Source organism: Carcharhinus amblyrhynchos, chromosome 13 (assembly GCF_965287045.1).
Source record: "Carcharhinus amblyrhynchos chromosome 13, sCarAmb.v2.hapA, whole genome shotgun sequence".
Taxonomy (NCBI): domain Eukaryota; kingdom Metazoa; phylum Chordata; class Chondrichthyes; order Carcharhiniformes; family Carcharhinidae; genus Carcharhinus; species Carcharhinus amblyrhynchos.
This window is the reverse complement of record NC_137336.1, coordinates 30599133-30620874: the sequence shown is the minus strand read 5'-3', so window position 1 is coordinate 30620874 and position 21742 is coordinate 30599133. Positions and strand designations below refer to the sequence as shown.

Below are 21742 nucleotides of genomic sequence, written 5' to 3'. Positions count from 1 at the left end.
TCAGGCATTTAAATGTCATTAGTGGGCCTCCCTGCTGTAACAGCCCCCCGTGAAGGGAACTCCCCCCATTAGGTAGTGTCATAAGCACCAAGCGAGAGTTGATTTGGTGAGTAGTGGGCAAAGCTGAGTGATTGTTACTAGATTATAGCACTTACCTTTTTGATAGAGGTGGCAGGATCAGTGGTAAAAAGGGGACAGATGGCAGAGTTATGAGGTGATGTCATAGTTCAGAACATGACACAGAACGAACAGGAACAGCTGATCAGCGAATCCTGGTGGGTATTTTCAAACTATAAATTGTAAATCATTGTTGAAGCAAGGGTAGGGACTTATTTGATTTATTGGTGTTGTTTAGAACTTTGTTGAGATCACAGTTGGAGTACTGTGTGCAGTTCTGGTCACCACATTGGAGGAAGGATGTGATTCCATTGGAAAGGGTGCAGGGGAGATTCACCAGGATATTGCCCGAGATGGAACAAAGTTATGAAGAGTGGTTCGATAGACTTGGGTTGTTTTTGCTGGAACAGAGAAGACTGCGGGTGTGACCTGATCAAGGAGTACAGGATTATGCAGTTGTTCAACTTCGTAGAAGGGTCGGTCATGACAGAACACAAATTCAAGGTGAGGGCAGGAAGTTTGGGGGGTGCAATGGGAGGAAAAATATTTTTACCCAGAGGGTGGTGATGGTCTGGAATGTGCTGCCTGGGAAAGTGGTGGAGGCAGGTTGCCTTTAAAATGTACCTGGATGAGCACTTGGCAGATCATAACATTCAAGGCTATGGGTAAATGTGATTAGATAGTTGGGTCAGATGTTTTACACATTTGGTGCAGACTTGATGGGCCAAAGGGCTTCTTCTCTACTGTATAAGTTTGTGATTCTGTAATGCAGGGACTCAGGGAATGCTCTGGGGATCTGGGTTTGGATCCTATTATGGCAGATGGTGAAAATTGAATCCAATAAAGAGTTTGGAATTAAAAGTTCAATGATGACCAAGAACCCATTGTTGATTGTCATAAAACCCCATCATTTACTAATGCCCTTTAGAGAAGGAAATCAACCACAGCAATATGTTTGACTCTTTAATGACCCCTCAAGGGCAATAAAAACTGGATGAGCCACACTCCATGAAAGAATTTTTAAGAATTACAGAATCATTCAAGAAACCAATCAAATAATTGTGGTATCAATACCTTAAGATACTGATTAATAATTAAGTAATAAAGAATAAGAACGCTTTCTAAAAAATGAACATTTTATTGTAGTTGCAAATTGTTTCAGAGAAATGAATATTTTTGAAAATATTACAGAAGAAATTTCCAAGATAAATATACTATTAAAAAGGATTTCCAACGTGTTTGGAAATATATATATATATTTATATATTTTATGACCCTTACCAAAGTCGAAGGGATATAGCACAAAGCCAGACCGCAGCTTGTGACATGCAAGCATCATAACGGCGACATGAAACACTCAGGTCAAAAACACAAACTAACATGTGCATAATAGAAGGAAATAAAATTAAAAACGAAATGGAAACAAAATGTGGTATTGTAGATAATATTTCTTTTCAGGTAAATGTTGGGTTATATTCATTACAAGCAATCTAGGAAACAAAGAGGGGTCCACAAAAACATACTGCCGAATGGTACGTGTATGAGCACGCACAGAATCAAATACAAATATGTTACACAAGCATACATGCAATACATACACAATTTAGATATGCACAGATATGCGCACACATGCACAGCACTTTCACACTCATGTGAACAGACACACATATGGTTATGCATACAAACACTAACACGTACGCATACTTATACACGCATATTCTATGTTCCAGCTCTGCAAACCTCGCTGGTAGACTTGCTATAGCTTCGAACTAGACTCCACCAGCACCCCGCCATTAATAAGAATGCTAAATGTAATCTCGGGTGACACATCAAAAAAAGTAACACCGCAATTCCAATCCTAATCCTGAAAATATACAAATAAGCAAGCAATATGACATTATAGTGACAAAATGACATGCTATAGAACATGAACATTCAAATTGGGAAAAATCTGTGTCACAGAATTCAGAGTTCCTGAAAGGTTCATGCAATGATCAATTGGCTGCTTTTTGCAGTCCTATTACTTGCTCTTTTGCAGAATGGCTTCTCTGACTGAAAGTTAAAATAAAATTGTATTATATTACTTACAGTACATTCAACAATGAATCATTAAAATATGCAGTGAGATTTATTATCGTTGCAAAAATCAAAATTATAGAAATATTTCAGGATTTGTTGCATACCTTTCCGTATTCTAGGACGTGGAACCTACAGCCCAGAAGAAGAAAAAATACGTTAATATTTTTGTTCCATCTTAATAAGAAATGTGACACTCTGGTACATAACAATTTAATTTTTTAGAAGAAGCTGACTACAGCTGACTAACAAAACTGTTGCCAATTACCCATAAATGCATTCTTTCAAGGGTGGAGGTGTAGGTTATGCATTGATTTCATAGAATCCCTACAGTACAGAAGGAGGCCATTCGGCCCATCGAGCCTGCACCAATAACAATCCCACTCAGGCCCTATCCCCGTAATACTCCCTCATTTACCTTGCTAATTTTCTTAAGGCTAGGAGGCAATTTTAGCAAGGCCAATCCACCTAAACTGTGCATCTTTGGAGTGTGGGAGGAAACCAGATCACCCAGAGGAAACCCACTCAGACGCAGGGAGAATGTGCAAACTCTACATAGACTGTCACCCAAGCTGAAATTGAACCCATGTCCTAGTGCTGTGAGGCATCAGTGCTAACCATTGTGCTGCTCATTTTTACAATCTAAGGTGTCTCCTTGATAGAGAGTACAGTTTCCCCAAGACACACAATGAGTCTCTCACTAAGACATCCTCAGTCTTTACTCTGTCAGTCTCTGCAAAGAGTAACTTCTCAGAATCCATAGTTTCAATCTTTCACTTGTGCCTCCTCCAATTTCACTCCCCTCTGGTTCTCTTAATTTCCCATCCGCAAACCTCCCTATCAGCTTTCCTACAGATAGTCACAGACACCCCTTGAACTTGTTATTGCTCACGGCATCATTCCTCTCATTAGGATCTAATCACTTCCTTGCATCCCTCAAGGTTTACAACTTCAACCCTCTTCAAACCTCACTTCCTTCTGCATCCACTACTGGGAAACTCCCACAAGTCACTCACAAACACAATTTCAAATTTGTCATTACCTCGCCTTTATTTCTACATTTGCCACAGGCTGTCACACTCTTCATACATTCACTATGTCTTTCAAGTCCAAGCCCAGTTAAATTCTTACTCTTTCTTATAATTGTCATTACCTCATCTTAAGTCTCTTAAGGATGGCACTGTCGTTAGCACTTCTACCTCACAATGCCAGGGACCTGGGTTCGATCGCAGTTCTGGGTGAGTGCCTGTGTGATATTTGTTTGATTTCCCCATGTCTGCAGGTTTCTGCCAGGTGCTCTAGTTTTCTCCCACAGTCCAAAGATGTGCAGGTTAGGCAGATTGGTCATGGTAAATTACCCCTAAGGGCAACGCGTAGGTTGGGGGAATTAGCAGGGTAAATGCGTTGAGTTAAGGGAATAGGGTGGGAGGCTGAGCCTGATTAAGATGCACTGTGAGAACATTAATACTGACTCAAAGGGCTGAATAGCCTCCTTCTGCACTCCAGAAATTCTATGATTTTAAGGTTTCCATGATTCTAAGTTCAAGGGACTCACATTAAAATGTGTCAGGGCACATGTGGTTCTGCTATCCATCACTAGTTTGGCTGGACTAAATGAAGTATTATGAAGCTTTTTTTCACTTTCAAGGACATGAGTGTTGTTCCTTATGTCAGCATTTTTATTGTCTGAGAAGATGGTGATGCAGAGGAGGTTTACTAGGCTGATACCGGAGTTGAGGGGGTTGAGCTATGAGGAGAGCCTGAATAAACTAGGCTTGTACTCGTTAGAGTTTAGAAGAATGAGAGGAGATCTCATTGAGACGTATAAGATGATGAATGGGATGGATAGGATAGAGGTGGAAAGACTCTTCCCGCTCAAAAAAGACAATAGGACTAGGGGGCACAGCCTCAAGATAAAAGGGGGGCGGTTTAGAACGGAGTTGAGGAGGAACTTCTTCACTCAAAGGGTGGTGAATCTCTGGAATTCTCTGCCCGTTGAAGTGGTGGAGGCTGCCTCGCTAAATATTTTTAAGACGCGGGTTGATGGGTTTTTGATAGGAGAGGGGATTAAGGGTTATGGGGAGAGGGCGGGAAAGTGGAACTGAGCAGCGACAGATCAGCCATGATCTTATTGAATGGCGGGGCAGGCTCGAAGGGCTGGATGGCCTACTCCTGCTCCTATTTCTTATGTTCTTATGTTCTTATGTTCCTTCTTGAACCATTGCAGTCTGTGATATAGGTGTACCCACAGTATTGTTAGGGAGTGAGTTCAGTATTTTAACCTAGCAACAATGAACGTGTATCTACTATGTTTGTCCTTCTGGGTGGTAAAGCTCATAGGTTTGGAAAGTGCAGCTGAAGGAGCCTCGATGAGCTGCTACTGTGCATCTTGGAGATGATACACAGTGCTGCCACTGTACATCAGTGGTGAAGGGAATGGATGGTGAAGGGGTGACAATCAAGTGTGCTGCATTGTCCTGGATAATTTTAAACTTCTTCAATGTAGATGGAACTAAACTCATTCAGAAAAATGTGAGGATTCCATCACACGCCTGATTTTTGTCTTGCAGATGGTGGATTGGATTTTGGGAGTCAGGAGGTGCTTTCATCTCTTCAGGATTCCCAGCCTCTGACCTGCTCATGTAACCATGGTATTTTTTTCATTCATTCATGCGACGTGGGCATTGCTGGTTCGGCTAACATTTATTACTCATCCCCAGTTACTCTGGAGAAGGTTTGCTACTCTAAACTATGTTTTTTAAATCCTAAAAGACATATACAGGTTGTGTGTGGTAACTGCTGGATTTGGCTCAGTTAAAACCGACAGGATGTTGCGTGGGGAAGTAAATTCTCAGAGTTTACAATAGTGGAAAGATATAAAATGGGGTTCATCTAAGTGCATCGTGTGTGTAGCCATTATTGTAGTTCAGTGTAATTTTTGCTCTGTATTGCCTTTCTTGTTGTGTGTTTTACAGTTTAATAAAATATTTTACTTTTTGAATGATTACAAGGAGACTGGAATTTCCCTTCTTGGTTTTCATCTCTTTCCTCAAACTATACCAAACTGCAAACTAAACAGTTAAGAACCAGTGTTCCAAGTTTCCCTGCAGGGATTTGGAATACTTTCACATTTAACACCAATAGAGTTCTTACCTTAGCTGGGCTGACTCCAAAGCGAAGGATATCTTCACTGCTGATCTCCATGCCATTCCGGCTTTCTGGTTGTCTTGCGGCTTGTAAATGAAACAATATGTTTGTTTAAGACCCGTTATGGAGCCCTTAACAATGAATTACCTGAATTAAATTTCTGGTTTAAAACAAAGCTGATGGTAATTTTTAAAATTAATTACATACTGAATCACAGAATTGTTATGGCGCAGAAGGAGGCCATTTGGCTTACTGTGTCTGCACCGGCTCTCCAAATGAACATAGTCCAAAATAAACGCATATGTCCATAATTTCAGATCAAATTCACATGTTTATACCTGCTAGTTCTAGGCTTTTGTTTTCTTTTTATATGATATCCACGGATACATTGGCTAGAATTTTATCATCCCACCTGCCACAGGAATTGAAGCGAACAAGAGGCGGACAATAAGAAGGTCCGTTGACCTCAGGCGGGATTTTATGGTCTCGCAATGAGCGAGGCTGTAAAATCCTGTCCATCATCTTTACACCTGTAAGCTGAAAGATGATAGAACTGAAAAAAAAGACATTGTTTCTCTTTCCCCAAATACTCCCTGAGCTGCTGAGCATTTCCAGCATTTTCTGTTTTTAATCCATATTTTCAATATACATAGGTTGGAATTCTCGGGCTGTTCACATCCCGTCGCCACTGCAAGCGAGGACGGAGAATTTAGTGCTCAGCCAAATCTCCGCTCACCGCAGTGGAACCAGAGAATCCCATTGGTGTGAATGGCCAGAGAATTCTAGCCAGTGTATTTTGGTTTTATTTTAGTTGACAAGTGTTATTGATAGAAGACTGGAAACTCATCAGATTGGGAGAAATGGTGGCACAGTGGTAATATCAGTAATTCAGAGGCCCAAATTAATGTTCAGAGGATATGGATCCAAATCCCATCATGGCAGCTAGTGGGATTTCAATGCAAATTAGTACATCTGGAATTGAAAGCCAGTCTCAATAATGGTGACAGAAATCATCAGTAATGCCCTGCAGGGAAGGAAATTGGTCATCCTTACCCGGTCTGGCCTATCTGCTACTCCAGATCCATAGCAATGTAATTGATACTCAATGGACTTCTGAATTGGCTGAATTAACCACTCAGTTCTAGGGCAATTAAGGACAGGCAATAAATGTTGCCCTTGCCAGTGACACCCACACCACACAAAATCATTTTTTTTTAGAACACTTCCTGTTCTCTTGGCTGGAGAAAGCTAGGAAGGGGAAGATAATGAACCAAGCCCAAGAAGAAAGGTTTTCAATTTTTCTCAAGTCATTTGGTTCTCCAGTGTAGCCTATAATATTACAGGCTGCTTATGCAGTGTATACAGTCCTTTCATTAAAAAATGTGTCGAAGATTTTTTCATTCTATTCAAACTACTCCTTACCAGAGGGCTGCAGGATTCGGTTAATAGCGTGGATCACACCATTTGTTGCCATCAGGTCGGATTCTACGACTGGAATTTTATTCACTTGGAGAACGTGCTTTTTCTGAAAGGGATCACACGATAATTCTGTTTATTCACAGCATTGAAACCAAAGTGAGGTAATGACGGAATTGAGTGGGAAGAAGCTGAACACTTAACTGTTCCCACTTCCAGCTTCGCGCCGTGGAGGGATTTCAACAGCGTAATCTGGCTGGCAGCACCACCACTAACCAGGATTTGTTCGGTGATGTGGTACTTCAGCAAGCCGGGATCACCTGATGGGAAAGGAGACCAGACCAAATAATGTCAACAGCTTGTTAACCTTGACTCAGGAAGCAATGACTGGTTTTGCTTATCCCAGAAATGTTTATTTGAATTAGTGCAGAGCCAGTTGAGAAGAACTGTTACTTCAAATTCAAAAGTGACAATTCATCTATTTGTGCAGCTTTTAAAAAGATATACACGTTTCCGTAAATTAAGGTGAACAATTGACCCTCAAGTATAAACCCATCTGTTATGATTATGGAAGATATGTTTATAAGTTACTCAGTGTGCGACAAATTGAAGAGAATCTGGCGTATTTCAAATCGAACTGTTGAATGTTGTTATGACATTGGTGCAAATTCAAATTACATGACGTTAAAAGAAAGAAAAAAATGTTATTTTGCTGATCTGTTCTGGTATGTTCTACAAGGTCTGGTTATACTCTGGCAGCTCATTGTAGAATAGGTGCACAATTGTTGCTTTCTTTTAGAGTAAAATTCTGTCTTCTGGTGTCAGGTGTTTATAATAATTAGGTCTCAGGATGTGGGCATTGGTTAATGCCTAGGATTTATTGCGCATCCCTAGTTGCCCATGAGAACATAGAAATGGGCTTCTTCTTACATGGGGCGGCACTGTAGCGCAATGATTAGCACTGCTGCCTCACAGTGCCAGGGACCCGGGTTCAATTCCGGCCTCGGGTCACTGTCTGTGTGAAGTTTGCACATTCTCTCATTGTCTGCGTGGGTTTCCTCCCACAGTCCAAAAATGTGCGGGTTAGGTTGATTGGCCATGCTAAATTAACCCTAGCGTCAGGGGATTAGCAGAGTAAATATGAGGAGTTGTGGGAATGAGGCCTGCGTGGGTTGTGGTCAGTGCAGACTTGATGGGCTGAATGGTCTCCTTCTGCAATGTAGGGATTCTATGATTCTTGAACTGCTAAACAGTAGAGGGTTCCAGAATGTGGAGCCTGAACAGCAGTATCAAGTCACTATTACGCATGACTTGGAGGTGGTGGATACATTCTGGGTAATGGAGGTCCTGGATATCAGAAGTGCTGCCAAAACAACTTCAGCTGGTAAATTTTCTATAAACCATCTGCTCTGCCACCTCCCTGTCAAACTCAGGCCTACTGTGACTCCAGTGGACTGTTAGATTGATAGGTGAAGTGTTAATCAAGTAGATTTTTGTCCTTGATACTTTAGAACTTCTTGAATGTTGTTGTGGCTGAATCCACCTATAGAAGCAGAGAGTATTCCAGTTAATCTCTGATCTGTTACTTGGAGGTGGTGAAAAGAGGTGATGAAAGTGAAACCATCTGCCTCTGTCCTAATAGAGTAATTATGACATTTATGCGGTCTTTCCAGCTGAGTGTCTGGTTAATGATGTCACTGAGGATGTTTGTGGTGTGAAATTTGCCAGTCACTGTACTGACTTCAGGGTTCAATGGTTCCGATATGGCTATTAGGTCCAATAGTGCATGAAGAATTGGGTAGGTGGTTTAATGACTCAAGAAACCTGACTGGAAAGGAACACAGTTTATTACATGATGCAAAATAGAAGTACGACCTGCATGGGACTATAGTTCAGCAGGCCCAGCCCTGAGCCTGCCTTAAAAAAGGGTAACCAATTAGTTCCAGCTGGGTAGGCCACTGCCTGTTACCAGCGGAACTCATATTCAACAAGTCCCACAGGGAGATCAATCAGTGATGTCCCATGAACCTCATGGGGGTTATCACAAGTGGTTTATACACTCTTTGCTGTCTCAACTTTGTCTCTGCTTGAAATTTCTCGATATGTTCAATGCCTTCCAAAATAAAACTTCTCTATTTCAGTTGGTCAGAAGCTAGGGACATCCACAAGTCATAGAGGATGTTTGACCTTTTCATGAATATTTTGAGGATATCCCTAAGCTGTTTTTGCTTTCCTCCTTGGAATCTCTTATCTCGATCGTGTTCTGAGTAGAACTGTTGTTTGGGTGTCTGGAGTCAGTCGAGCAAATATCCTTCCCAGCAGAGGTTTTGAATGATTAGTGAAAATCTTTGACTCTATGATGTGGAGATACCAGTGTTGGACTGGGGTGGGCACAGAAAAGATGTCTCACAACACCAGGTTAAAGTCCAACAGGCTTATTTGGAATCACAAGCTTTTGGAGCGCTGCTCCTTTATCCTACATCACTCACCTGAGGAAGGAGCAGCGCTCCAAAATCTCATGATTCCTAATAAGGCTGTTGGACTTTGATCTGGTGTTGTGGAACTTCTTACTGTATCTTTGACTCTGTCAGTTGTGAAGGCTTATGCACTATCTTCCTCAAATTTGGCTTTTTCAGGAATTTGTCACCATCCTTCACCTACTCCATGATGACCAGCAAACTGCAATCCTCACCAGTGGAATCTTCACACACCATTCCTCAGCGAAGACTGGAACCAAGGTTGTGTCATCACACCAACCCTCTTCTCCATTTCCTTGGCTGCAACACTACCTCACTTCCAGCAAATTACCCATAGGCATGGGGATAATCTACTGGCAATACTATAAAGGATATGTGATTAAACTTTCTCTTATTGACAAAATTATTGTCTGCCACTTGTATGATATGAATATTATTTGACACTTATCAACTCATGGTTCTTTTCATGCATTTCATGCACTAATCATTCAAAACCTCTGCTGGGAAGGATATTTGCTCGACTGACTCCAGACACCCAAACAACAGTTCTACTCAGAACACGATTGAGATAAGAGATTCCAAGGAGGAAAGCAAAAACAGCTCAGGGATATCCTCAAAATATTCATGAAAAGATATAAGTGAACATACAATTAGAGAAACAAGGGTGAGTAGTAGAAACAAGGAAGAGGTAGCACAGTGGTTAGGACTGTTGCCTCACAGCACCAGGGACCCAGGTTCGATTCTGTGGGTGACTGTGTGGAGTTTGCATGTTTTCCCCGTGTTTGTGTGGATTTCCTCTGGGTTCTCCAGTTTCCTCCCACAGTCCAAAGATGTGCGGGTTAGGTTGATTGGCCATGCTAAATTGCCCCATAGGGGGAATTAGAGTAAATACATGGGATTGAACATAAGAACATAAGAAATAGGAGCAGGAGTAGGCCATCCAGCCCTTCGAGCCTGCCCCGCCATTCAATAAGATCATGGCTGATCTGTCGTGTCTCAGTTCCACATTCCCGCCCTCTCCCAACAACCCTTAATCCCCTTGCCTATCAAAAACCTATCAACCCGCGTCTTAAATATATTTAGCGAGGTAGCCTCCACCACTTCAACGGGCAGAGGATTCCAGAGATTCACCACCCTTTGAGTGAAGAAGTTCCTCCTCAACTCCGTTCTAAACCGCCCCCCCTTTATCTTGAGGCTGTGCCCTCTAGTCCTACTGTCCTTCCTGAGCGGGAAGAGCCTCTCCACCTCTATCCAATCCATCCCATTCATGATCTTATATGTCTCAATGAGATCTCCCCTCATTCTTCTAAACTCTAACGAGTACAAACCTAGTTTATTCAGCCTCTCCTCATAGTTCAACCCCCTCAACTCCGGTATCAGCCTAGTAAACCTCCTCTGCACTCCCTCCAAGGCCAAAATATCCTTGCGTAAGTGCGGCAACCAAAACTGCACACAGTACTCCAGCTGCGGCCTCACCAATGCCCTATACAGCTGCAGCAAGACCTCCCTACTTTTATATTCAATCTCCCTCGCTATGAAGGCTAGCATCCCATTTGCCTTCCTGACCACCTGCTGCACCTGCAGGCTGGGTTTTTGCGACTCATGCACAAGGACCCCGAGGTCCCTCTGCACCGTCGCGTGCTGCAGTTTTTCGCCATGTAAGTAATAGTCCTTCCTACCATTATTCCTACCAAAGTGGACAACTTCACACTTGCCAACATTAAATTCCATTTGCCAGTTCCTGGCCCATTCGCCCAGCCTATCTAGATCCTTCTGCAGACTTTCCACACCCTCTGCACAATTTGCCGTTCCCCCAATCTTGGTGTCATCAGCAAATTTCGACACCATACACTCGGTTCCCTCCTCCAGATCATCTATATAAATGGTAAATAGCTGAGACCCCAGCACTGACCCCTGGGGCACTCCACTAGTCACCAACCGCCAATCCGAATAGCACCCATTGACCCCCACTCTCTGCCTCCTATTTGACAGCCAATTCCCTATCCATGCTAACACCCTACCCCCAACTCCATGCCCCCTGATCTTCTGCAATAACCTCTTGTGCGGCACCTTATCAAACGCCTTCTGAAAATCAGGAAATACCACATCCACCGGCTCTCCTCTATCCACCACCCTAGACGCATCCTCATAGAACTCCAATAAATTCGTCAGACACGACTTCCCCTTAACGAAACCGTGCTGCGTCTGCTCTATCAAACAATTCTCCTCAAGATGCCTCGCTATTTTCTGTAGGGCCTGGGTGGGATTGTGGTCAGCGCAGACTTGATGGGCCAAACGAAGTCCTGCTGCAATGCAGGGATTTTACAATTCTTCTCTGATTCTAGCGAAGTGTTTGAAATTCAATTTATAAAAGCAACCATTCTTTAAATATATGTACATTGGGATTAACTTCCTTGTCAGTTTCAAACTGACAGTGAAGGACTGCTTTCCTGACTGCTCTGATATACCCAGTGAGAAAGTTAATCAAGCATTAGATTTTTAAATTCTAATGTCTAGTTTCCCAAATTATGTTAGATAATGTTGTTGGAGAGGAAGGATGTCAGTCCAATGTACTTTGGTCAACCTAACAGGGTATAATCATACATCTGACACACTGAGAGGCTGATTTAACTTCAAGTGGTTAATTAAGCTAGTATAACAGGGAAGAATAATCAACAATATTTCAATCAAAAACACTAAATTAAAAACTCTAAACTGAGCAGGAGACTGCTTTAATTCTGCCTAACAGAAAATGTCACTGCAAGGGCGAATGGCTAGACTGTAAGCTGAAAGTTAATAGAAATGGTTAATTTTTAGTACATGATCAATTTCCAAAATTGCAATACAATATAATTTTTCTCAAGAAATGATTCCCTGTTTTTTCAGAATATGTTTAAAATGAAAGTGCATCATAAATGCACTACAAGGAATTACCCGTGTTCAAGCTGCAGTCTGGTGGTGAACTTATTGGGGAAAAATGTCCCAACGCACTAAGAAAACCTACATATCTTAAGAGGTTTGCAAATTACTACTGCTGCCAACAGGTACACTAACTAATCATTTGCATAATGAAACCTTCCAAACAGATTGAAATTATATGCTATAATATTTCAGATGTATTGAAAGCATGATGAGGATGCTGTAGCTTTTACCCATCATTCTGTTGCGTTCCCTGTTAGGTAGAGCAAGGATGGCTTCATTGGTTGGTGCAAAGACTGTGAATGTGCCAGGTCTGTTGAGAGTTTCAGTCAGTCCTGCAGTCTGGATGGCTCCTACTAACATACTGCAATAATCAAAAAGCAAAATATTCTCATTAACAGATTAATTTTCTTAATGTTTTATTGAATTCACCATTGGGATCAACAACAATGAACAAAAATGTATCCATTTTTAAGTGTTTCCTTTCCACTTTTTCTCCTCTTTGTTTTTCTATACCATTACATTATCCCCAGTTGAGAGAATGAGCAGATTTTCACATTAATTGGGATGGCATTGTGGCACATTGGTTAGTGCCAGGGACCTGAGTTCACTTTCAGCCTTGGGGGACTGTCTGTATGGAGTTTGAATATTCTCCCACTGACTACGTGGTCTTCCTCTGGGTTCTCTCTTTCCTCCCGCAGTCCAAAGGTGTGCATGTTAAGTGGATTGGCCATGCTAAATTTTCCCTTGGTGTCCCAAAATGTGTTGGTTCGGAGGATTAGCTCTGGTTTCCTCCCATAGTCCAAAAATGTGCATGTTAATTGGGTTGGCCATGCTAAATTTCCCCTTAGTGTCCCAAAGTATGTTGGTTAGGGGGATTATCAGGGTAAATACCTGGGGTTACGGGGATAGGGCAGGGAGATGGGGCTGAGGTAAGATGCTATATTGGAGAGTCGGTACAGACTCTGCACTGCAGCGATTCTATGGTATCTTTTGCCAAATCTCCATCATTAGCAAGGCTGACCAAAACCGAAGAATGCTTGCTGGAATAGCTTACTCCATTATTTTCTATCCTTTATCAATCAAATTAATAATAGGTAGTGCTGAATTATGGATTGACATCCTACCAAATGGTGGCCAATATGTTTGTGCTACATGGACTGCATCACTGCAGGATTCCTTCAACGTCTCATTGTAATTTTAATTAAAAAGCTTACTCAGTAAGCTATTCAAGCCACAAATACTTATGCACCATTGTTGGAAATAACCATTCAGCTTTATCTGACTCCATACCTGAAACGATCATCAGCTTTCAGAATATCCATAACTGTTCCAGCTGGTGGAGTCACTATCTTGTCCATTATCATCATTGACCCATATCTCCCTCTTCTGTCATGTGCAGCAATACATGAGTTTTCAATACATAATGCCTTAAAGAGAACAGAGAATTTGATGGCCAGAAGGTATTTTCTTTAGCCAAACTTTATACGCTTTGCACCTTAGGCTTCCAATGTCCTATCTTGAACAGTTATACTTAAAAAACTAACTAGTATTGGATCATTACCATCATAGTGTTGGGACAAAAGGTTCTGATTTCCATTCTGAAAATCACTTAAAGCCATTTTATTTCATTCCATAATTGTGTCTGCAAGCACTGGTAATCTACAAATGCCAATGTGTATTGAAATTGAACGTTATGCTCCATGAGAAAAGTTGTTGGCCTGGCAGGTTAGTGGGACCATGCCATGCTGATGAGTGCAGCACTGCAAAATACTGATTATCATCAAGTGTACTGATTTATATCTCAGACCGTCTGAAAACCTCAAACACTGAGCTGACATATTCACCTTGTACACAAATGCATTTAGCAGGTAATGATTTAAAAGAATGTGTCATGCTGAAATGGAATCTGTTATTTGCTCAATCAAAACTTCAATTCCAATCAAATGAGTTACATTTCAAATTGTAACTGGCATTTTTGGAAAATTCTTGCCCTAGCCACCAGGTTCAAATGTGTTAGATATTTATCCTTGATACAAGTGCCTTCAATTATTGCTCTTCTGCACAGTAATACATATAAAAAATGAAAATACACATACATTACGGTACACAAAGACTCTCAGCTTTTTGCCGTTCAGGGTTTCAAGTATCTGCCCATGGTACAGATACTTGGAGAAGTGCTGATTTTTCACAATGTGGCTCATCAGTAAGTTCCTCACATCTTCATTTATAACTGATGGTTCCTCTGTACAAAACATAGCAGAGCACTCTCAAGAGAAAGTATTTCACTTAAAAACATATTTATGTTGAGCCAGTTTGAGAAGCTGTTAATCAAAAAATAAATCCATGCTTCACTACCCTGCAATATTGCACATTCTTTGTACAAAGAGGAGAGAATTTCAGGAACTCAATTGCACAGATATTGAATGCTATTGTTAAAGTTTGAAGTGTCAAAGAACCGCTTAGCTATGAAATAAATGGAGCAAGACTCCTTGTTGAACAGAACTGCTGATTCATGTCAGCATATTAACAACTTAAGAACAATTCTTCTTAGATTTGTAATATCTTAAGTGTCTAAAATTCTACACAACTAAACATTAAAGTGGTCAAAAAGTTATATCTCCACGAGGAACTGAACCTTGATTAATATGCACAAAGACCATCAAAGACATTCCTTCTAGGCATTAGATTTATCTAATATTGACAAAAGTACTTTTAGTCTTTTGCCATTTGACTAACAAACAGAAGAATCCAATTACAGTGCATTCACACTGTAGTTGTGTTTTGCTGCAATTCTGGCACTGTAGTTGTAATTTTAGCTGTGACCATCTTGGGATTTAACAGCCTGCAGTGTCTTCAGATTATTTACTGCTCTGATTATGCTCATGCTTTGCCTTATGCCACTTTAGTAAGTATCTTATTTGTGAAGCTGGAACACACAGGTAATAAGTACGCAGTCTATTTTGATATACAAATCAGGATCCAATGGCATATATAGTGCGCCAATTTCAATGTTAAAGTTTATTTATTAATGTCACAATTAGGCTTATATTAACACTGCAATGAAGTTATGGTGAAAATCCCCTAGTCACAACACTCTTGTTTGGGTATACTGAGGGAGAATTTAGCATGGCCTATGCACCTAACCACCTAGCCTTTCGGACTGTGGGGGGAAATTGGGGCACCCAGAGGAAACCCATGCAAACTGAAGAATATGCAGATTCTGCACAGTGAGCCAAGCCAAATTTGAACCCGGATTTCTGGTGCTGTGAGGCAGCAGTGTTAACCACTGTGCAAGCCACAACAATGTTGAAGCATAATTGTAAATAATAAATGATGCTCATGTTCTGCCCATTTATTGAGTGAATTACCCTGAAAAGGTCTACAGGACCATTCTAAAATTAGCCCAAAATCTTTTATTCATTTTGTTTTAGTTTTGAGGGGTCAGAAGATACACAAATTTTCATTCTAACCCCACAGAAATATTTCGCTCTGGGTATAAACTGTCTCCCATCCCCCATCTAGGAAGCTCGCTTCTCCTCAAAGGAGCCAGCTGATCACCTTTCACCATCAGAGTGTTTGTTTGGTACAACAAGCAGCCAAACAGATTGATGCAAATGAGACCAGGACATTTTTTCAATTTGTTCTTGGGATTTGACCATCGCTAGCAAATCCAGCATTTGTTGCCTATCCCTAATTTTGAAACATAATTGGATAAGCATACGTCACTTACATGTCAATCTGTTTCTACTAGCCCACTTATTGAGTGAAATAACCAGCAGATCTGAAAGGGACGATGAGATCATTCAAAATTTGCCCAAAACCATGTCATGTTTTATTGTTGAGGGGTCAAAAGAAACTTGAACCTCACAGTCCATATGGTGTAGTTACACTTACAGTGCTGTTAGGAAAGGGGTTCCAAGATTTTGACTTTGCTACACTGAAGAAACTGCAATATAGCTCCAAGGCAGGATAGTATTGAATATGGACGGGAATTTGGAGGTAATGGTCCATGTGTCTGCTGCTCTTTTCATTTTAGATGGTAGAGATCATGGGTTAGCTGCTGTCAAAGGTCCTTGGTGAGCTGCTGCAGAACCTCTTGTGCATGATGCACATGCTGCCATTGTGTGCTGACAGAAGAAGGAGTGAAAATTTAAGGTGGTGGATGTGCCATTGAGCTGTGTCTGGGATGTTGACAAGCTTCTTGCATGTTATTGGATCTGCACTCATCCAGGCAAATAGAGTCATCATATCTATTCTATCAAAATCCTGACCTGTACCTTGTAGGTGGTGAACAATTTTGTGGAGTCAGGAGGCGAGTTATTTGCTATAGAATTCCCACCCTCCAGCCTTCTGTTGCAGCCACAGCATTTATATGGTTGATCCAGTTCAGTTTCTGATCAATGGTAACTCACATGATGTTGGTGGTGGGGTATTCAAACTGGTAATACCTTTGAATACTATGGGGAGTTTGTTAGATTCTCTCTCGTCAGGGATGATCATTATCTGGCACTTGTGGTGTGTAAGTTACTTGCCACTTTGTCAGCCTTCATACTGCTCAGACTTCATGGCAATACAGCAATGGCATCTGCACTTCACCTGTCAATGACATTTTTGGCAAATTTTATCGTCAGCCCCAGTGTGAGACCGATCTGAATTTGATATCAGGGTCTGGTACAAGAACAAAGTGGCACAAGGCATCTTGTTAGCCTCATCCTGCTTCATTCCAGGATCATTTAGAGTCTGGGCAACCAATATACCAATCAGAAGATTGGGAAAGCTCAAACTTCCTTACACTAATATGAAATATTCTGTGCCAGCACGGTGAGTGCGTGGCTTAAGGTATGGAACGCAATTCAGAAATTCAGTTTGAACTGGAACCAAATTAATCATAGAATATTATAGCTCCTACTGACATGATACCTACATAACTAATTTCATTCACTTAATGTGCATAATTTTCAGTGACTAATGTTTCTTTAGTGCAGGGAATTCACACGAGTATCTACCTTTAACCCAATGACATATGCATTTTCATCTCAAAAATCATATCAACAAAAGAAATTGTTCCCAATTCAGTTACGATCATTCAAAATGTGCTAAACAATAGTACCCCTGTCATCCAATACAAAAGCAAACTGATCTGATAGAAGTCTACAAAATTATGTGGGGAATGGACAGAGTGGGTGGTCAGAAGCTTTTTCCCAGGGTGGAAGAGTCAATTATTGGGGAATATAGGTTTAAGGTGTGAGGCGCAAGATTTAAAGGAGATGTACTAGGCAAGTTTTTTTAACTAGAGGGTGGTGGATGCCTGGAATTTGCTGCCGGGGGAGACAGTGGAAGCAGACACAATAGTGACTTTTAAGGGGAGTCTCGACAAAGTCATGAATAGGATGGGAATACAGGGATATGGTCCCTAAAAGGGTAGGGGGTTTTAGTTCAGTTGGGCAGCATGGTCAGTGCAAGCTCGGAGGGCTGAAGGGCCTATTCCTGTGCTGTAATTTCTTTGGTTCTTGTTAAAACTTCTGCAGATGTTGGAAAATTGAAATAAAAATTGAAAATACTGGAAAAATTCAGCAGGGCTGGCAGCATTGGTGGACAGAGAAAGAGTTAACAGCCAAAATTCTCTGGCCATTCACACCAGTGGAGTTCCCTGGTCCTACCGGTGGCACACGTTGTGCCACAGGTTTCCTGACGGGAATTCCCATTGATAAGAGTGGGGCCAGAGCATTCCGCCACCAGGGAACTGCAGACCAGTGAATTAAAATGCTGAGGGGAGGCCAGAGAATCACGCCTAATGTTTCGAGTCCAGTAGGGCTCTTTTCTTCTACTGTGTCATCCGTTCTGAGCAATATACCACAAGGAACTCAACCATTGCAAAGACTCAACGAATAATATAAATTCACTGATCAACCTGTGGTACTGATGAAATTATAGTCACTGATGCAGATTAGTACAGATAGCTGAAGTTTTATTTTTGCCAGACCTTTGACTTTTCATTTAGTTGGAACTATTAGATTAACAATTTCTTCTGTTTGTGAAAGCAGCAAGTTTCCTCCAGGTGCTCTACTCATCCTTGTTTAGAATCGTAGAAACCCAACAGTGCAGGAGGAGGCCATTTGGCCTGTTGAATCCACACTGACAACAATCCCACCCAGGCCATACCCCCGCTTAGTTAGAATCCCTCTTGCCTATCACATCCCAGGACACTAAGGGTTAATTTAGCATGTCCAATCAATCTAACCCGCACATCTTTGGACTGTGGGAGGAAACTGGAGCACCCGGAGGAAACTTATGCAGACACGGGGAGAACTTGCAAACTCCACACTGACAGTGACCCAAGTCGGGAATCGAACCCAGGTGCCCTGGAACTGTGAGGCAGCAGTGCTAACCACTGTGCCACTGTGCCTCCCACGGTCCAAATACAGGCAGGTTAGGTGGATTGGCTGTGCTAAATTGCCCTTTAGTATCCTGAAATATATTGGTTAGCAGGTAAATACACGGGGTAAACCTGGGTCAGAATCAATGCAGACTCAATGGGCTGAATGGCTTCCTGCTGCACCATAGGAATTCTATGATTTTCAACAAAACAGAAGTCATTTTGATCCTTAACTCAAGAACAGTGCTGTCCAACTGCACTGAGCAATTTGCATTGTTTCTTTGAAAGCCATGCTTGGTTGAATGTTTTTGAAATAAAAAGGGCACAGTTAATTAGATTTTCTTTTTGAAACATAAACAGTACACAGGTTCCCCTTACCCGTGAATGCCACATCCTGAGGAGCAAGTAGCGTTAAAAGTTCTTTCCCTTCTAAATAGGAAGTCAGACCAGCTTGTTTGAAGAGCTCGCCAATCTTTGTTACACCGGGTTTTTCAGTCAATTCCAGCAGGGTCTTAGCTGTAAAACAGTCAAGATAAATGAGTCTTTTGGAATAACTGTAGCAGAAAGTCAGCAAGATATTTTGAAGAATAATATGCTTAAAGAATTGAAAGCTTTTACTAAATCAAATGCATCGCTTTCACAAATGTGCCTTGTAGCTCCATTTGTCAACTTGCTGCAGTTTATCAATGACTTTAATACAAATGGATATAATTATTGTTTGTGCACCAATGAGTTATACCTTTTCATCAGAATTAAATGTGTTTCAAACACCTAGATCAAACATTATGCTTGACTTCTGACTGTAAAGAAGTGAAAGAACTGAAGTTAATAACTAAATACCAAATGTTGCACAAATCAAATAATTGCAATAAAAGAAATAATCAAACTGTCACACTGACTTTGCTGTTAACTGCCCGCAATTTTATTTTGTTCCAGGAAACAGCCAAGTCAGATGGAAAACTAATACTGATTCGACAAGGAAGCGTCTCAAAGTAATCCAGGGTTCAGAGGTCAGAAAATAAGTCAGCAGTGGGGGAAATTGTCAAAATGAAAATGAACATAAAAGATGTTGTGAACTCTATACGAAAGGCACAGCACAAAATGTATGCCAAACTATTCACCACTACCTTTACTTTTCCTAATCCAACATCCAGTACTGGCTGAGCAGAAATTTCCTCCAAGTACTATTGGAAAGATTGAAACCATTGTTTTCAGTTCTTTTTCCAAACTCTATTCCCTAGCTACCAACTCCACCCCTCTCCCTAGCAACTGCCTGAAATTAAGCCAGTCTGTTCACAATCCCGTCACATTTGATTTTGAGATGGGTTTCCAGCTTCTCTAAGACAGCTCATTTCCACCTCCATAATATCATTCCAATGCCTTTGTTACCTCTATATTTAATGATCCCAATGCGATCTTGGCTGGTCTCCCACATTCTACCCTCTGTAGACTGCAGCCCGCATTCAAATTTGGCACGTCCGCTATGAGTCTCCCCAACTTTTACAGATGCATGATAGAAAGCATTCTTTCTGGTTGTACCAGAGCAGAAGCTTGGTATGGCTCCTGCTTCATCCAAGACTGCTAGAAATTACAAAGGATCATGAACAAAGGCCAGTCCATCACTCAAACCAACCTCCCACCCACTGACACTGTCTATACTTCCAGCTGCCTCGGAAAAGCAACCAGCATAATTAAGGAGCCCATGCACCCTGGACATACTCTCTTCCACCTTCTTCCATTGGGAAAAATATATAAAATTCTGAAGGTAGGTCCCAGCCGACTCAAGGACTGCTTCTTCCCTGCTGCCATCAGGCTTTTGAATGGACCTGCCTTGCACTAAGTTGAACTTTCACTACACCCTATCTATGACTATACCACTACATTCTTCACTCTGTCCTTTCCTTCTCATTACAGTATGATTTGACTGTATTTATTGTTATCAATGTATTAACACAGTGAAAAATATTGTTTCTTGCATGCTATACAGACAAAACATATCGTTCATAGAGAAGGGAGAGAGAGAGTGCAGAATGTAGTTTATAATCATAGCTGGGGTATAGAGAAAGATCGACTTAATGCAAGGTAAATCCATTCAAAAGTCTGACAGCAGCACGGAAGGATCTGTTCTTGAGTCAGTTGGTACGTAACCTCAGACTTTTGTGTCTTTTTCCTGAAGGAAGAGGGTGGAAGAGAGAGTGTCTGAGGTGTGTGGTGTCCTTAATTATGCTGGCTGCTTTGCCAAGGCAGCAGGAAGTGTAGACAGAGTCAATGAATGGGAGGCTGGTTTGCGTGATGGACTGGGATACATTCACAACCTTTTGTAGTTCCTTGTGATCTTGGGCAGAGCAGGAGCTATACCAAGCTCCTGCATTGATAAAACCAGAAAGAATGCTTTCTACAGTGCTTCTGTATAAGTTGGGGAGACCCATAGCTAACATGCCAGATTTCCTTAGTTTTCTGAGAAAGTAGAGGTGTTGGTGGGCTTTCTTAACTATAGTGTCGGCATCGGGGGGAACAGGTCAGGTTGTTGGTGATCTGGATACCTAAAAACCTGAAGCTTTCGACCCTTTCTACTTCGTCCCCATTAATGTAGACAGAGGCATGTTCACCTTTATGTTTCCTGAAGTCAATGACAATTTCCTTTGTTTTGTTGGCATTGAGGGAGAGATTATTGTTGCCGCACCAGTTCACCAGATTCTCTATCTCAATCCTTTACTCTGTCTCGTCATTGTTTAAGGTCCGGCCCATTACGGTGGCGTCATCAGCAAACTTGAAAATCAAATTGGACGGGGATTTGGCCGCACGGTCATAGGTGTATAAGGAGTATAGTAGGAGACTGAGAACACAGCCTTGTGGGGCACCTGTGTTGAGGATGATTGTGGAGAAAATGTTGTTGCCTAACTTTACTGATTGTGGTCTGCGAGTTAGGAAGTTCAGGATCCAGTCGCAGAAGGAGGTGCTGAGGTGCAGGCACGGAATTTGGAGATGCATTTCATGGGAATAATAATGTTGAAAGCTGAACTGTAGTCAACAAATAGGAGTCTGACATAGATGTCCTTGTTATCTAGGTGTTCCAGGGTTGAGTGCAGGGCCAGGGAAATGGCGTCTGCTGTGGACCTGTTGCGGCGGTAGGCAAACTGTAGTGAATCCAGGTAGTCTGGGAGCCTGGAATTGATTCTTGCATGCAAGAAGCAATACCTTTCACTGTATA

At 41.6% G+C, this 21742-nt stretch overlaps 1 protein-coding gene across 1 annotated transcript in view; it reads right to left on the bottom strand.

Moving 5' to 3' along the window:
- Window positions 1-1235: 1235 nt before the first annotated feature.
- Window positions 1236-21742, bottom strand: part of tgfbi (transforming growth factor, beta-induced) — a 62949-nt gene continuing 42442 nt past the window's right edge. Inside the window, exons 9-17 of the mRNA XM_080201468.1 lie at window positions 18910-19047; window positions 14252-14397; window positions 13446-13582; window positions 12386-12516; window positions 6961-7076; window positions 6763-6865; window positions 5347-5426; window positions 2301-2325; window positions 1236-2169 (exon numbers count right to left, since the gene is read on the bottom strand). Of these exons, the coding sequence (XP_080057594.1) occupies window positions 2138-2169; window positions 2301-2325; window positions 5347-5426; window positions 6763-6865; window positions 6961-7076; window positions 12386-12516; window positions 13446-13582; window positions 14252-14397; window positions 18910-19047 (908 nt within the window). The 3' untranslated portion in view covers window positions 1236-2137. The remainder of the gene's footprint in view (window positions 2170-2300; window positions 2326-5346; window positions 5427-6762; window positions 6866-6960; window positions 7077-12385; window positions 12517-13445; window positions 13583-14251; window positions 14398-18909; window positions 19048-21742) is intronic.